General features: G+C 51.9%; 1 protein-coding gene across 1 annotated transcript; it reads left to right on the plus strand.

Moving 5' to 3' along the window:
• Window positions 1-234: 234 nt before the first annotated feature.
• PEF1 (penta-EF-hand domain containing 1) lies at window positions 235-8,909 on the plus strand. The gene is made up of 5 exons (XM_026657182.2): window positions 235-293; window positions 3,547-3,847; window positions 5,090-5,245; window positions 6,490-6,633; window positions 7,519-8,909. The coding sequence occupies exons 1-5, from the start codon at window positions 270-272 to the stop codon at window positions 7,746-7,748; spliced, it is 855 nt and encodes a 284-aa protein (XP_026512967.1). The 5' UTR covers window positions 235-269; the 3' UTR covers window positions 7,749-8,909.
• The last annotated feature ends 2,889 nt before the right edge of the window (window positions 8,910-11,798 follow it).

Here is an 11,798-nt window from a genome sequence, read left to right on the forward strand (position 1 = left end):
GGCAGCTCAGCGGTGGGGAGGGGAGCCACACTCTCTCTCTTGCTAGGCCTAAGGGCGCACTCTCTGCTGGCCCTTTAAGAGCCCCTCCCACGCCCCCAGTCACGTGATCTCACTCTGGGCGGAGCTACCTGACTGACATCCAGTAGAAGCCAGTCGACGCTCTCCTAAGAGACCGGCAACCAATCAGCGAATCCGGAGGGCGGGGAGGGAAGCTGCGCTCACAGCGCGGGCGGGGCGGAGGCGGCGAGCTCCCCCGGTCCGAGAACGCCATGGCCGGCTACCAGTACGGGCAGGTGAGCGCGCGCGGGGCGGCCTGGCCAACGGCGGGGCGGGGCTGCGGCCCGCTCGGGGCTCTGCGGCTAGGCCCGGCCCTGGGGGAGCCCCCGCCCCCCGGCTGGGAGCCTCTGGGAGAGCGGCGGGGCGGGGCGGGGCGGGAGGGGACTGGGGGATGGGCTTGTGGTGGAGGTGCCATTGGTGGGGGTGGGGCTGGGGGGCAGTGCAGGAGGGGGTTGGGGGGGTGGGATGGAGGTGCCATTGGTGGGGCTGGGGGGCAGTGATGGCCTGTGAGGTTGGTGCTGGGGGGTGGCATTGGGGCAGTCGTGGATGCCCATGCAGAAAGGGGGCTGGTGCTGGGGGGGGTTAGCCTGGGGTACAGTGGAGCCCCAATGTCAGGGTGTCACCCAGATGGCATGGCAGGGTGGCTCCAGGCTGGTGTCAAGGGAGGGGGCATCACCAGAGGCAGAGTGGGGGACTGATAGAGTGGCTCTGGGGGCACCACAGGGTGTGTTGGCACCAAGGTGCTTGGGCAAGTGGGTGGAAGTGGAGGGGGTGATGATTCAGATGTCGGCACCATTTAACATGTCTGCTCCCCTGCCTCTTCCCCACCCCCCAACCAGATTTGTCCCAAAACTCAACAGGCCCCCAAGTGGCTCTGGACAATCGCCTGTCAGAATGTCACAACACAGCGCTACAATGTTGTTTTACAGGCCCCCAAGCTGACTGGGCTTCCCCGTTAAAGGTCCCCTCGGTGTAAATGTTGTGACAGCTGGCAGCCCTGGCGCCTTCCACTGAAATTCTCAATTGCTGTTTGCCCCAAAAGATCCCAAGGGCTTTACACACTCCAGCAGTGCCACTAAAATGCAACCGCCTTTGGCATGGACAACAGCACCTAGTTGGTGCCCGGTGCGGTAGCAGGAGGGAACAGAGTATAAAAGGACAAGATTTTCAAAAGCGATGAGTGATTTTAGCTGCCTCCATTTTGGGGGGGCTCAGGTTGAGACACGTTAAAGGGACCTGCCTTTCAAAAGGGACCTGACCACCTGCCCTCTGGAGTCAGGCTCCTTCCATGATTTTCAGAAGACATGAAACTGTGAGGTGCTAAAGTGTACGACGTTTCCTGTAATCTCAGTTGTGAGTTGCCTGTTCTGACGTCAGCTGTTTACAGCCCTAAACAGTGAATTTATAAGGATGTGGGTGGGGTGGGGATAAAGTTTGGCTGTGAAGGGGAGGGGCTCTGTTGAGTCTTGTTCCTCTTCCCTTACTGCCTGGGGTTGCTTCTCTTGGGAATAGGCTGAACGCCCCCACCTCAGGCTGCCTAGGGTTTGTATCCTTCAGCTGTCTCGGCTGCCCCTCATTGGGGATCCAGTGCGATCCATGGAATAATGCTCTGAACTGGGAGTCAGGCGACTGTGTTTGACTTACAGGTATATCTTCACTGGAGACTAGCCTGGCTGTGAGCATCCACACTCGGGTCATACCCACGTAGCTGCGTCCACACTGGCATAGCTCTAAGTCAGGTGAAGTGCTTGGGCTTCAGGGGGCATAGCCTATGTTGTTTGTGCAGCACTGTTGTGTGAGCCTGTGGCCGGCTAATAGCGCATTGAGATGAGGCTCTCCAGGATGGCACCTCTCTTCAAGTGCCATGTAGAAATGCAGCAGGGTGTGCCTGATGTGGGGTTTAAATGTGATCTGGTGTATTTAAAAGCTCAGATGGCTTCTGATGCAGGAGGGAGTAGGTAGAAGGGCAGGAAAATATGGTCCTAAGGGAATTCTGGGAGGGCATTGAAAAACTGTAGAGGGTGGGTTACAACCTGAGTTAAAGCAGAACCTGGGCTCTAACCTATGCCCCCAGCCAGGTAAGCTAGTCCACATTCAAAGCACCTCCAAGCCCGGGTCAAGGGCTTTTGTGTGTGGACAACCCTAGGTAAGAGTCTGGTTTAATGAAGGCTCATTGCTGAAAGGAAGGGGGTTTACTTTTGGCTGCTTTAAAAGGATTCACCTTTCCCATGAAGGTGCAAGGTCCTTGTTGTTTACATAACTGCGAGGGCATTTGTTCGGTGAGTCTTTCTCAGCTAGGATTACAGGCACAAACCCTTCTGTTGTGGTCTGTGCCTGGTGCCTGATGGGCAGGTGGCTGCATCACAAAAACAGCACTGATTGGCTCCCCAGGTGGCCGAGAAACCAAAGACTGAATTAGACCCTGGAGACTAAATTCTGCTCTCCTCCCTAGAGGAGGCTCTTGCAGGTCGCAGCTACAGCGCGCGGGTGGAAGAGCAGGGTGTGTTAGGCTTTTGTACCAGGTCTGTGGGTTCGGGGTCCATGGCTGTCAGGCCACCAACTGTCACAAACATGAAAACTGGGATTTTCAAAGGTGCTGAAGGGAGTTGGGAACATCAGTGGGAGCGAGGCATCTCGCTGTCTTGGGAGCTTCTGAAAATCCAAACGTAAACTCTCTCATGCTGGGCAGTACTCTTACCAACTGGCCTCCGGCGTGTTCTGGTCTGACCCACTGTGTGGTGTTCTTAACACTACTGCACGTCTGTTAGTGTAGCATGAAGGATTTGTCAGATGCTCTGAGAAGGCCAATTTACAGTCCTGGTAGCTACCTGTTATCGGGTTGTGCAGGGAACCTAGGATGGCAGGACTCATGGGGAGCTGGTTTCCCAGGATTGCAGTGCCCTGGTCTGAATGGGACAGCAGCTACGGTTTTTGTTACAGAGAACTTCATGCAAGTGCAGAACATTAAATCTGGTATTTCTGGGGGAAAACCCAGAGCAGGAAAAGCTGCTGGGCTGGTTCGCTCTATGCTTTACACTCCCCAAATGCCCTGAAATAATGCCCAGTGGGAGTGTAAGCCTCAGATAATCCAATTTAACCCTAAATTACCATACTGGGGTCTTCAAGGTCCCTTCAGCTTACTTAGCTGATTGCTTGGTGTTTGCCGTGCGCGCTCTCTCCCCCTCCCTACCCTGCTGAACAGGGTTTGTTTCAAAAACTTCCCTTTGGGCTCAACTGAAGCTGGGTAGGGGGAGTCCGTGTCTTGGAGGATTTTAGTTATAAACTCTGGTAATCCAGAGTTGCTGGCACGCTGTATAGCCAAGAGACGGGGGTGCTGCGAGCAGTCTGGAGGATTGCTGGTTGTATGTGCATCTGTACTGGGGGCTCTGGGGGGTTGGCCCCTTGCAGCGGCTGTTTGTGCTTTCTAGTGTGTTCTGCTCTCTCTGGGCTGTCAACCTGTCCTTTATTTTCCCCCTTCTCCTCCCACAGGGTTACCCCGGATCAGCAGGGCCAGCCCCAGGCGCCCCGCAGGGCGGTTACTATTCCGGAGGCCAGTATGGAGGTGGGGTGCCTCCTGGTGGTTCCTATGGCGGCCCAGCACCTGGAGGCCCCTATGGGCCACCATCTGGCGGAGGGGCTTATGGGCATCCCACCCCGGGCGGGGCACCATCTGGAGCTCCTGGGGGACCTTATGCAGGAGGCCCAGCCCCAGGAGGGCCTTATGGGCAGCCATCTACCAATCCCTATGGTGCCCCTCAGCCAGGACCCTATGGAGCCGGGGCTCCTGCTGGTGAGTAGAAAAGTGTGTGATGGAATGATCCCGCCTCCCTGCACGTGTTCTCCATTGTGCTGGCGGAGCAGTTCGTTCCTTCGCACAAACTTGCGTATGGAGCGTCTCACAACGCTAGTTGGCTGCCTTCAGTGATGGAGGAAGGCCGTGTGCATGTGGGAAGCAGGGGGAGAAAGAGCCCTGCCTTTGGTGCAGTTGTAACTAGCAAGCTGCCGTCCTTTGGGCTCTTGAGAGGTTTCCAAGATGGGTATTCCTTTCCCCTTGGCCAGGCAGCCATCAGCTGCCAGGATTTCCCAGTGCTAGCTGCCATGCTGTTATCTTTAAGCAAACACTTGAGGCTGTTTTTAAATGAAGATGTTGGCTCCGGTGCTGACATGGCACTTTCCTTTAGCTGAGAGTTATGATCTGAGCACAGGACAGGGATCCAGAGACTCCTGACTCCAAACACCAGCTCAGACCCCGACACCCAGTTGGCCAAGGGAATAGCCTTCCACCGCTATGTACCTCAGTTTCCCCACCTGTAAAATGAGGGTAATGACCAAACTCCCAGGGTTGTTCTTTATTGTTTGTAAAGAACCTTTCAGGTGACAAGGCCTAGACATGTGCTAACTGTCATTCAAAGGTCTGGGGCATATGTCTGGGGGCCACTTGAACAATATGCCTTGCCTAGCAGAATGGGAGCTGTGGCATTTAACTGAATCGTTCATTTCAATTAAACTGCTGTTCAGAAAAATGTTCCGGTTCAAATTTAAGGCTCCAACATGGAGGAAAAATGTTGAAGAAGCTGCAACCCCAAACGGTAGAAATAAAACTTTATAGTCGCACATCTGTCTCCCCTGAAACTGGGGTTGGGTTTATCCTGCTGAAAGGCCCCAGCTTCCATTTGTTTGCGCTCCATTTACAAACCAGCTGAAGAGATCTAATTTGCTTCTCTCTATTTTGACAAGACCTTGCGTGCCAACTTCCGGCCATTATGAACCTGCTTCCACAGGCTAGATCACGTGGCCATAAAAACACATTTAGACTGGAAAAGCTGACTCAGCCTCTCCTTGTGGCCGATCAGCTGTAACCAGTCCCTCGGCACTTGCTGTCTGGCTTTTTGCAGGGTTCCTGTGCTGACTCCCAGCTGTTAGTGGTGAAGAGGGTCTAGTAGGTCCAGACAAACGCTGCTTTGCTTAGTGACTAGCAAGCTGTCATTTCTCTAGTGGATTGTGTGAGCCTTTATCCTGTTCCTCCTGACAGGTAACATGCCACCCGGCGTGGACCCGGAGGCCTTTTCTTGGTTCCAGACAGTGGATGCTGATCACAGTGGCTACATCTCCATCAAAGAACTCAAGCAGGCCCTGGTCAACTCCAACTGGTCTGCATTTAATGATGAGACCTGCCTTATGATGATAAGTGAGTCCAGATGGGGTTTTTTTCCTTTAAATTGCTCATGAGCTGCAATCTGTACTAGAACAGACATTGCATATTGTGCTGAACTCTGCGGGGCTTGCTTTGTAATGTTGGAAAAAATCCAGCTCTTTGTGCGTTGAATTTGGATCTAATAGGGTGAATCCTAGGTCAAGTGTACAGCAGCCGTGTATTTCCCCCCTTGGCAAAACATTTACTTCGCAAAAGGGATGTGAATGGCAGGCGGGCTGATTGTTTCAGATTAGGGATGGCAGCTGTGAGGGACTGGGCAAACCTTCATGCCCCACTTGGTAGAGACTGGAAGAGCAGAAGAGGAGTAAGATGCTCACAGTGCAACAACTTATGCAGTCTTGGAAGCTGGAACTTCCCCAGCAGCTTTTTGTAATGCCCTGAGCTAGCTGATTGTTTAGCACTTCTACAAGCTGAGTGCTGCATGGCAGCTGAGGATAGTCCCCGCCCATTGTCCTGTGTGTCTAGCTCCTCTTTCTAAGGATGGTTTGACTGTTAAGGAGGGCAGCGAACAAAGGATAGACAGAAAAATCCAAACCGCTTGCTATGGCAAACTGAATTCCTAACAGTTTCCACGCTCGCTGCGATACCCTGAGGGTAAAGGTTTTGATGCCATTGCCTGAAGGCCCCGTAACATAAATGCCAACATTTTGATCAGTATAGTGCTTTCCCATTATGAATTCTGTTCCTGTGATTAGATTTGCTCCATAGCTCCTAATGGGGAGAGCTTTGGGAGGTGGCAGTGTGGTCTCATGGCATGTCTACACTTACCGGGGATCTATGCTGCAGCGATTGATTCACAGGCAGTCGATTTAGCGGGTCTAGTGAAGACCCACTAAATCAACCGCAGATTGCTCTCCCATCAACTCCGGTACTTCATTGAAATGAGACGCGTAAGGTAAGTTGACAGGAGAGTTTCTCCTGGCAACCCAGCGCGGTGTAGACACCACAAAAGGTTGACCTAAGCTACGTTAACTCCAGCTTCGTTATTCACGTAGCTGGAGTTGCGTAAATTAGGTCGATTAAGTCCCGTAACGTAGACTTGCCTTTAGGCAAGTTCCCAAACCCCATCTGAGCAGTGCGGAATGACAAACTTCCCTGGGATGTGGCATGTTTGTAAAGCTCTTTGAGAGCTTCTGATGGGAGACGCTGTAGACGTGTATGGCGCTCTTTCTGGATCACCCCTCACGGCCCTGCTCTTGCTGTTGGTTCCTTGGCAGACATGTTTGATAAAACGAAGTCGGGACGGATCGATATCTTTGCGTTCTCGGCCTTGTGGCGCTTCATCCAGCAATGGAAGAACCTCTTTCAGCAGTACGACAGAGACCGGTCCGGTTCCATCAACTTCAGTGAGCTGCAGCAAGGTGAGACGAGAGGGAATGTGGCAGATTGTGGAGAGCGAGCGGGTGGCAGCGTCCTCAGGCATGACCACACAGTACCCATTGTGGTTCCTGTCCCTACTAGCTGCTCTCTGAAACCATATGGTGTCTGGTCAGGGGGCTGTGTCCAAACCTGTATGACAACTGCTTCGGTTGCGTCAGTTCAAGGCAATGGTGGACAAATGAACAGGTCGGTCCTGGCTTGGTTGTCTCCCACTTAAATAATTACAGCCGTCCCCTCCTGCAGTGTGACAGCTACATTCGCTGTGTTATGAATGCTCTGTGCTTGTTTAGCTTTAAGTGGGCTCCATGGAAGTGGTGCAGTTACACCTTCTGTGGCTAACGCTTCCCCGTGCTTGGAAAGCAGGAGTTGTTCCAGCAGATCCCTGTGCTCCTGCCTCTGACACGTGGAGAGGCTCCCACTCGGAAGTCGTGGCTGCAGAGGCTGTGCAGCCAGTCCCCTTTTGCCGTGATTCTTACCTGTCAGGTGTGTGCATTAGTCCGAAGGCTGTAGGTGTCAGAGCAAACTAGCTGCTTTTTTTCCAGGAAACGCTCTGCCCCCTTCCGCCTCCCCAAAATAACTCTGCCTGGATGGCACATCGCTAAAGGCCCACTTTATCTGATGAGCTGCTGAGAGTTAACTGTCTGTGGGAGGCAAGGGGAGGATCTGGAACTTGCACCTCAGTTTATATTGCTAGTACTCAGAAAGCACTGCCTGCGTTGTGATCAGCTGTGCTTTTAAATAGCACTCTGGCATCAGAGAGGGGAAACGCCTCTGCATATTCTGAGAGGGGAGGATGGACTGATCTCCCCAGGGGAAGGGGTCCGTCGCCCGAGGAGTTTATTTTATCTTGGTTTCTTTACTCCCAGCTCTGTCCCAGATGGGATACAACCTGAGCCCCCAGTTCACCCAGCTGCTGCTGGCCCGTTACTCTCAGAGGTCTTCCAACTCCACCATCCAGCTGGATAGCTTCATTCAGCTCTGCTCCCAGCTCCAGAGCATCACCGACGCTTTCCAGGAGAAGGATACCGGCAGGGTAGGCAGCGTGCGGCTCAGCTATGAAGACTTCCTCACGATGGCTGCGACTCGCATGTTGTGATGCCTTGGGACGGTTCTTTGCCTGAGGGTAGCGAGGGAAGGCTGGAAACAAGTCACCGGGAGCGATCAATCAGCCCCTCTCGCCTGGATATGTAGGTCCTCTGACAGAAAGGATAAACCCATTCCATTTCGTCTCCCCGCTGTGTAACCAACGTGAAGTGCCTGAGAACGAGGGAGCAACATGGACAGGTGGAATCGGGCTGTGAACACGTGTGGCAGAAGCCCTGCTGTCAGTCGCTTTGATTGCAGTCTCCAGTCCACAAAACAATTTAGATGTCCCTGCCAAAAACATTGGTTACACTATATTGCCACCAGGGGGCACGCCACATAAAAGGAAGGCCAGCATCGTAAATTACATTGTATGGTAACTCTTTTTCAGGAGAACAAGTGTCCTCTGCCCCTCATCTCCTGCCAGGGTCAGGGCCAGTTCTAGGGGTGGGTGACAAGGGCGGTTACCCTAGGCACCAACTTTTGTGGGGGGCTGCCCTGCTGTGCTGTTCAGCTCTGATTGGCCACCGTTTTTCCCTCTGTCACTCAGGAGGCACCAAAAATGTTTTCTGCCCTTGCCAGCCAAACAGCTATGGCTGCTCTTGTCTCCGGTTGATATAACGGTACTTCAGTCCCCAAACTGTGCTCTCCTGCCACCCTGGGAGGATGCTGTCCCAGTTGTCAGGCATCTGAAAACGTTTATTCCTCCTCAGCCGGCCTTATGGGGCTTGCTTCCTTGTTTCCCCCACAGTAGCTTAGTGACATCTTACCTCGTACGCTCCTTAGTCTCCAAAGCGGCAAGTGATGCAGCATTTGTATTGACAGCTGTTCCGATTCCTGTGCCCAAGTGCTGGCGTTTCAAACCTGACTCCCTTGCCAAAGATTAAGCATTTAACAGAACCATTGCCCACACTTCCTTTCTCTCACTGTGGGGTCCTGTTCTTTTGTGACACGTAGCTTGATGTCTGAGTCCTATCCAGTGTACGGTTCCTACGCAGTGTGAAATTGGGCTGCTTGACTTAAATGACAAACAGGATAATTAGCTCCCTTTTCTTGCCAATGTGTATTTGAGTTTTTGTTTTCACTTGTAGGGGCCAAAATCATGAAGGGCTTTAAGCTTCAGTAAACAGTTTATACTTAGAAAGATCACTGCAATAAAATGCCATGTGCATTATTGTTGTTGTTGTTTGTTGCAGTAGTGCCTAGGGGCCAGGACCTGTTGTGCCAGGCGCTGTACAAACACAGAACAAAGGGCTTTTCAACGCCGCCCCTGCCATTTATTGTCTGTGGTGGCTCCTGTGGCCCGGAACTACCCCCAAAGCAGTCATCACTTTCAAAGGTAGGGCCTTCAGCTGTGGGAGGTGATGGTACTCAGACCTTCAAAGATGTCAAGAGAACTTGCAGGATTGGGAGACTCTTTTCCAGTAGGAGAGCCTGCTCTACACAATTTGCGTACTGGTCTTACTAGGTCTCCTAGGGGTGTGATTTTTTTTTTAACAGATACAGTTTTACCAGGACAACCCCTCCTGTGGATGCAGTTATACTGCTGGAAAGGTTCCTTATACCAGTGTCATTTATTCCCCTTCCCGAGTCCTATGAAGCTTCTTACACTGGTATAGCTTGCACCAGTATGACTGTCTCTTACTATAACTGCAACCACATTAGTGGGGCTGTACTGCTTTAACTATACCGGTACAGTTAGTGGTCCAACTTGTGTGTGTAGACTAGGCCCCAGACTAAGGGCTTATCTATGCATGGAATTGTTCCTGATTCACTGTTCTGATTAACTCCACATCTGGATGCTCTCACATAGTGAGCTGTTCACGGGGAGTTATTGCGCTTTACACCCTACCTTAATCCAGTTTAACGTTCAAGTGTAGACAGACCTCAAGAGATCTGTGTGGTGGCAGGGTTCAAATTGATGGGGATTGGGGTGTGCAGTTTATTCTCCTCTGGATGCTATTACTGCCTCTGGCTCGCCTGCCTCTTAGCCCTGGAACATAAAAATACTTCTGAGGAGCCATTATTTGTCCTTAGGAATGCCCCAAATTGCACAAATTATAGGGAGGAGGGGAAAAATCTGTCTGGGAGAAGATACCATTAGATTTTGTAGAGACTTTCTAGACCTCTGCTACTCCCTGCCCAAAACCCCCTGCTTCTCCCTGCTGAAGGAATGGTCTCCTTGCAGTCCAGCACAATTCTCTCCCACTGCGCTACTTAAAATGCTCTCCCAGCATTGATTTAAAATGAAATTGACGAGAGTTGGTAATACCCCTTCTGAGCTGACAAAGGGGTTGTCTGTCTGCAAAGGGAGATTTTTTCCATGCCACTCAGATGCTAGATGTCTGATCGCTTTTATATGGTGCTATAAAAGTGTGGAGCTGAGCCAAACACATAACACAGTCCCTGCCTTAATGGGCCAATGAACTGAAAGACACCGAAAATGGCTGTCTGCTTTATTTCCTGCGTTGAGGGAAGGACTGCCAGGCAGAGGGTAAAAACACTTGCTATTTATATAGTGCTTTTCATCTTCAATGAAGAAATGAGTCCTAACAATCATGTGAGGTGGGTATGATCCCTGTTTCACAGACAGGTAAACCGAGGCACCGGCTGGCTCCACTGCACTATAGAACATTGCAGCAGGGGTACCCGTCGCCTGAGTCCCCCTCCATTTGAGCGTCCTTCAGCTGGAACCTTCTGCCAGCCACGCGTCCACGTTGGTGGCTGCTGATGTGCATGGAGGGTTTTATGCACAGCTGCCTTGCACGGGAGTGGCAGAGGGCCCAGCCTGCAGTGGTGGATCTGGATTGAGCCACCATCATGTGTTTCACATCGCTGCTATAGCAACATATCCTAGCTATAGGAGAATACTCAATATCTGTTCATACCACTGCCCCTCCGCCAACTGGGCCTGCAGACCCTGATCAAGTGTGGGATGATGGTACCCTCTAGTGGCTGTAGCCTATGTATGACACCAGCTCCACTAATATTCTACAGGCTTGACCATTTCAGGAGCAGCCATGCTGTGGTTGGTTAGCAGTTACCTGAGGTTTAGAGATGGGGGTGAGTCCCACGAGCCCAGCAGCATTGCAATGGATGGAGGGAGGGGGTTACAAAGACAAATAGGGCCAGCAGATAAGCTAATGTTGAGAAATAGCACAGATGAGTTCCTATCGCCAATGCCGGGGAGGGAGGCTCTTGTTAGAATAGCTGAAGGTCAGTTCAAGAGACGTGCTATGAAACCTGCTTGGGATTTACAAGATACATGTGTGTGAAGGAGCTGCCGAAGTACCCTAAGGAGAGTGGATGGGAAAAGCATCTCTCGCTTCCTGGGGATAGCTAGTCTGCTGGGGGGCAGAGAGGAACGTTAACTCTTGAAGAGGTGGGGAAGAGGGAAATTGCACTTGGATCTTTGAGCCGCTGTCCACGGAGCTGGGAGCTCCTTACCATCCCCTGTTGGTCGAAAGACCAAATCATCTATCTGAAAGAGACAGTTTCATTGCCCAGGTCACTTCCTGTGGGTAGCATTTTAAACAGCGGCCCTGGCTTAGACACACCTGTGAGATGGCATCAAGCAGATCCGTGCGCCTGCAGGAGCAGACAGCACTCTGTGCTCTGAAGGTCCCCGGCACGCTTAGTCCTAGTTGTAAGCTGCAATTTGACTCAAGCCAACAAGGCTTGGGCATGGATATGACTTCCCTGCATTCTGTTCAAAGAAAGCTAGTTTGCGAGTGGCCAATGGCTTGCATCTAACACGGAGCCTGTGGGGGGCTGTAAGACAGCTCCGTTGATCCTGCTTTAGGCCCAGAACTCTGAGATGTCTGCACAAGCCCTGTTGGTGTTCAGCGGTAGGTGAGGAGTTTGTGGAAGTTGCTCCCAGTTACCATTGTCTTTGTTCCCTCTGCCTTGACGTCTAACCGAGGTAAAGAGCCTCTGATGGTTTAGCCAGTATTGGAGGAGGATGGAGACTAGCATATGGTCTGAATTTAGATTCTCTACCCTTCCCCCACCTGTCTCTAACACAAATGTTGCTTTTTTTTTTAATGGCCACCAGCAGGAAACT

This window comes from Terrapene carolina, unplaced genomic scaffold, assembly GCF_002925995.2.
Source record: "Terrapene carolina triunguis isolate 2854851 unplaced genomic scaffold, T_m_triunguis-2.0 Scaffold236, whole genome shotgun sequence".
NCBI classification, from domain to species: domain Eukaryota; kingdom Metazoa; phylum Chordata; order Testudines; family Emydidae; genus Terrapene; species Terrapene triunguis.